Source organism: Carassius auratus, unplaced genomic scaffold (genome assembly GCF_003368295.1).
Source record: "Carassius auratus strain Wakin unplaced genomic scaffold, ASM336829v1 scaf_tig00215567, whole genome shotgun sequence".
Lineage (NCBI taxonomy): Eukaryota > Metazoa > Chordata > Actinopteri > Cypriniformes > Cyprinidae > Carassius > Carassius auratus.
The window spans coordinates 175,963-181,962 of record NW_020528143.1 but is presented as its reverse complement, the minus strand read 5'-3'; the positions used below and the strand labels follow the sequence as shown (position 1 = coordinate 181,962).

Below are 6,000 nucleotides of genomic sequence, written 5' to 3'. Positions count from 1 at the left end.
ATAATATAACTAGTCTCACATATCCAAATAAGCAGTAAATTATCACGTTTATGGCAGGTTTTAGATGTGATTTTAAAGATACATGATAACTAGTTAAAAAACATACTTAAGTCACATGAATGATTGTAAATAAGTAATAAAAATAAATGTATTGTACCTTAACTGCTTGAATTGAATCAGATGTGTAAATCAGTTTTTTTTTATTTTTTTTTTATTTTTTTTTACTAAAATAATATCTTGTATTGCTTGATATAAATCTTTCACTTGTTATGGGCGGTCCCGGATACGGCCGGCACCCCCTCAGTTTGAGCATTGGTGGCCCCGTTATTGCCTTTATTTTGATGGCGTTCAAGGGCATTCCAAATGAGTGATTATTATCAGAGAAGTCCACTTCAATGGATACCCCGTGCTTAGGAGGCAGGGAGCAATGAACGCAACTTAAGTGAACCGAACATACCTTTAAACGCTTCACAAACCCACTTTGGGGACATTTTACATTTCTGTAAAGTAAAGTCTTTATATTATGACTGACCACTGGATGGCACTCTTCAAGCGCGCAGGGAATGTAATCAATTGGACTGTGTCCTTTCAGATGTTGACTGTTCAGCACACGCACGCACGCACGCACATCTGTGACGTTTGTCTGTGTTTAGCAAAACTGCTCTTGACAACGTCGGTGCTTCCGCTGAGAGGATTTTAAAATCGTGATCTGCCATATGCTATTTTTCCTCATTAAAATATACAGCGAGTGTATGAGGAAATATATTGCAATGCGTCTTCCGTTTTGATGTTTGTAAAAAAATAAATTTTAGTGTGAATGAAGCCCTATGGATCTTGCCTTAGGCACGTTACAGACGAATTTTCTTTTCTTTTCTTTTTTTTCAGCGGATTTTACGGCTGTATTTTGTATTTGAATGTAAAGCTCTGGTTAATGTAATGATCTCGATTTACGGATCGAGTGGTAGATTAGCTGCATTGCTGATATTCACGTTTGTCAGCGTGTTTGTATTGTGTGAATATGTGATTTATTATCCTGTTATTCTGCGATGCTCATGGCCTCATATTGAGACTGTAAATTCACATTTACCTTTACGGGCGTTATTTCTCTCCGATACTCACTTACTAGGGGCCATCAAAGGACACTGGCTCGACAAACTTAGAAGGTATGGATATGGTGTCTTAAAATCGCTCAGTACGTTTATTTAGAAACTCTAGCAAAAATATGTGCCATGGTTTGAAAATGTTTTTGATATAAACACTGTACCATCTTACTGCTGTAGCAATTTTGTTAAGGACAGAACTGTTACCACCTACTTTACAGATAAAACAGTAGCCTACGTCAACTAACCTTACTGATCAGATAGCTCATAGTTAGGAATTTATTTTTTATTTTTTTTGATTGGAAGATTTACAAGGCCATTTTTTTTTACATTGTGCAAAAAGTCATTTTAAATACCATCAGCTTTGCATTTTTTATTAAGAATATTGTAACAATTTTTCACAGAGAATGGCAGATGGAAAGGGCGTTCCAGACATCACTTTGGCTTCTAAATCCAGAAATTGTCTTCATTTTAGGAGATGTATTTGATGAGGGCAAGTGGAGCTCCAGTCAGGTACAGTAAATGTTACAATTTACAACCAACAAACAATCACAAAGCAGCAGAAAATTTGTCATTTTGCAAAATGAGTCATTATGCTGTGTTATAGGCCTAATAGAAAATAGCACACGTACTGTATTAGACCTGTGTGTTGGTTTGTTTGATGTCTCTCATTATGAAAAAATATTCTTACAGATTTTTATATTCTGTGAAGTTATTGTCAAGTTGTAAAGCAATTTTCACAAAATGCATAGTATTAAAGCAGCATAAATTAAAAAATCTTAATTAATAATAATTTATTATAATTATTTTTATTATTATTATTGTTTTTCTTACAGATATCATGTCCACATTTCATACCTTCTACAGAAAATGCATTTGAAGCAAAAACAGAATGGTCTGGCTTTGTGAAATTATGTTTAGGGTTTCAAATTGTTTCCACATTTGGCCAGATTTTTACTGGCATTGCCAAATATATATATATATATATATATATATATATATATATATATATATATATATATATATATATATATATAAATTACTTGTTTTTTTATCTGTATTATCTTATATTCCAATAAATAATCTATGACACCAATATTTTAGATACCAATTTAACTTTACAATTTTAAATTATGATTTAGATACTACAACAAAAACCTCTAGCTAAAAAAATTATATAAATTAGGGCTGATTAATTTTTTTATCTAATTAATAACAGAATGTGTAAATTATTTAATTTAATTAATCACAAATTACATTTGGCTGTGAAACTACTCTTAAAAGTTTATTCAATGCAATTTTTGTGTTAAATGAGAAAGTATTAAGTAGACATTATAAATAGCAGTTTTAGAAAAAAAAAATATTCGATTCAACATAACATTTATTAAAACTGTTTATTAAACATAAACGTTTAGGCTAACATAAGATATGGAAAATAAAAAGAGATAATTTGAGAAAAATGTCTTTTTTTTTATTTTTTATCTCGTTCATGCAATGGAAGTCATTGGTAACCAAAACAGCAGTCTTCAAAATACCTTCTTTTTTATGTTCCACAAAAGAAAGAAGCCTAAGTCACTCAGGTTTGAGTAAATGATGACATGATTACATTTTTGGGGGGTTTACTATTCCTTTAAAGTTTTTTATTTTTTGTTTTTTATTATTTATTTTCATTAAAAAATGTAAATGTCAATCGCTAATCGGTAAAGTCAGTGAGTCACTGCAGCTGTTGTAAAGCATCCCAGTTTCTATAGAAACAGTCAGCATTCTGAGATGAGCAACTGGCAGATCTAGCCGGAATACGCTTTTTATAACGCTTTTTGAGCAAAATGAACAACATTTATGACACAGATGTTACAAGATTTCTTTGGTGATTTCAAATATGTAATTTAAAGCTGCAGTAGGTAACTTTTGTAAAAATATATTTTTTTTACATATTTGTTAAACCTGTCATTATGTCCTGACAGTAGAATGAGACAGATAATCTGTGAAAAAAATCAAGCTCCTCTGATTCCTCCCAGTGGTCCTATTGCCATTTGCAGAAATCCATCGCTCCCGGTAAGAAAACAACCAATCAGAGCTGCATACCAGTACCCAGTACCTTTGTGATTCTTAATAGACATAAACAGAGAGAAGTAGTTCCGGCTACGATGTTCTTCCGCCAGATGCAAGCAGTTCTTAATTAACCACTAGAGCGTCAAAAGTTACCTACCGCAGCTTTAATCGCAAGCCTAGTTAAAAGTTTTGTAGAATTAGATTTTTCCCCATTCAAAGTAATAGAAGTTGCACTTGGATGCCCGAGAGGTGTTTCAAAGATGGCCGCAGAGTGACATGACTTATCTTAAAGGGACTTTGTCAATAATCACTCTAAATATCCAAACAATATTGAAAACAGTATGCGTTTTTAATGTACGTTTACGTGCTGACCCTACTACTAAAGTGAAAACGTATATTCGTTCCAAGTTACAGCAAAATAAAAAAAATTAGTATTCAGCTTAAAAATACCTTTGATATACATATACATTGACTAAGGTTCACAAGGGTTTGGATACCCTTTGAAGTCTCATCCTATTGTAAGTGGTATTGGTAGTCTTACTGATAATATTTCTTCTTTTGTGGTTTACTTCTTTAAACCATTTGTTGCCTATGTTGCCATCCTATGTACGAGATTCTATGGATTTTATTGAATTATATTGAATTGTATGCTGTTGATTTTTCTGTCGATGCTGTTCTTCTCGCTTCACTTGATGTTCAGAGTTTATACAGTATACTAACATCCCTCATGAGGATGGCTTACAGATGGTGGAACAGTTTCTATAACAAAGACATAGTGGAGTAAAACCTACTATGGCATGTTTGCTGGAAGTTATAAATATTGTTTTGAATAATAATGTAAAAGAAACAGGTCAATTTAGCTCAAAGGGAATCATTTAAGATTTTAAAGGGAATTTGAACAGAATCACTGTTTCACGGCTGTTCACGGAGACGCGCCTGCGGTTCAGTGAACGAGCCGTTTAACATCAAATCTGCGCTGGATACTAATATCCAAACTATAGTGAAAACACTATCAATTAGCACAGTAACAAGATCGGCAGTTTAAGACATTAACTTGTAAGCACAAAACACAAGATACTTCTCTTTTCAATATGAATAAGGCTTTATTAGATAAATCTAAGACATATAAACTAATCTAACACATAAACGCACGCACACACACATTCACACAAGTTGCAGGAATATCGAAAGTTAGGGAAAGATGAGTTTAAGAGAATGGAAATATGGAATCCCAAGTTTACAGCAATACGTTAAATTGCATAGACATGAACAACCATCAATCACGTAATTAGCCCTTGCATTGAGTTCCTCAATGTGACTAAAATTATATTAGATACACCAGCACAACAAATATCTGGGGATACGTTGCCTTAGTTTCCTGTGAAAGGGACTCCCGTTGAAAGGGGTATCCCGGTGTCGCTGATTGGCTGGAAGTTCAGTTGGCTGAAGTGACGTCTTGGGGAGCCCGTGCTTGGGCGTTGGCTGAAGCTGGAGTTGTGTGGCTGGTCGGAGTTCAAACGCGCAGACGAGGTCGACGTTACAAAACTTAACTCAGAACACGAAACTCTCAAACGGAAAAGAAAAGAAATAAAGTTTGACGAGACTAGGTTGTGTTCCTTCTCATTGTGGCATAAGTAGCAGCAGGCAGGCACGCTGGAACCGCGCTCAAAGAACCATGATGACTAACCACATGGCTAGATGCTACAAGCTAAAGCTAGGTAGCAAAGCTACAAGCTAAGAGCAGGCATGACTGATAGCACGAGCAAGGCTGGAACTAAAAGCAGACTAAAAGCCGACATGGCTAATAGCAGCAGGCAGACTAGAACTAAAAGCAAGATTTAATCGTGTCCAAAGTATTTAAACTTTCTTGTTGGCCACCCCTCAAATGTTGCCTTGACCAATCAGATATGGTCCTGGGGTCTGGGGTATCATAAATCATTGTTTATCTTACCAAGCATGTGATTCTTGCCTCACAGGGTCTAATTTTGGACATGATTCCTATAACATGATTATGATATATTTTACAAATAAATGATTGTCAGGACAATATCAAGCAAGAAAATGCGATTATTTCAATACTAGACATGACTATGTATCCTATAGTTATCAAAAGACATACACAATAAGTGATTATACATGATAGTCAAATGTGTGGGTTACACGTAAATGAATATGGAGTTAAGCAATGGAATGATTCATTCATAAGTCTTTTTTTGAGTTCATTCTGGTCCATATATAATGTATAAAAAGGGTTTCTTTGCCATTCTCTGGCAAAGGACTTTTCTGTGAAGACAAAGGTTTAAAGCCCTTCCCCCTTAGGAATTTCAGTCTGGTTTCACTGGCTGGGGGGGGAAGTCAATGCAAGTATTTAACTTGATCTCCTGGGTTTACATGTGATGTCCAGCGTTGCATTCCAATCACGAACAATAAATTTGACAATGTCTTCTTCGAATTAAAATTGTCAATAATTGTTCTATTGGTGTTAATGTTGAAAGCTGTTGTGTGAACAAGTTGGTTGGTTGGTTATCTTGCTTGGTTCTTGTGGCACTAGAACTGATTTATGACTTCCTGAGGAATTCAGCTCATGTTTCAATGCACACAGCTCTGATAGACTCTTTGATTTGTCTGATTTGACTCATTTCTGCTACAATAATTATTTTCTTTTTTTAAATGATTACTATACAAGTGAAGGGAACAGCAATCGACAGTAAAATGGCACCATATTATGCCTGCTTCTATATGGGTGTATTTGAAAATGAACAAATGTTTTTTATTTTTTATTTATTATTTTTATTTTTTTTTACCTAAGATAATGTTTTATAAACGGTAGGCTATATTGGTTACATCT

The 6,000-nt window shown here is 34.3% G+C and overlaps 1 protein-coding gene across 3 annotated transcripts in view; it reads left to right on the top strand.

Moving 5' to 3' along the window:
- Positions 1-578: 578 nt before the first annotated feature.
- The window catches only part of mppe1 (metallophosphoesterase 1), a 108,867-nt gene continuing 103,445 nt past the window's right edge, over positions 579-6,000 (top strand). The window contains exons 1-2 of one of the 3 annotated variants that reach the window (XM_026260662.1): positions 579-1,163; positions 1,505-1,613. In XM_026260662.1, the coding sequence (XP_026116447.1) occupies positions 937-1,163; positions 1,505-1,613 (336 nt within the window). In that variant the 5' untranslated portion in view covers positions 579-936. The remainder of the gene's footprint in view (positions 1,164-1,504; positions 1,614-6,000) is intronic. The other 2 variants (XM_026260665.1, XM_026260663.1) reach the window with 2 other exon arrangements.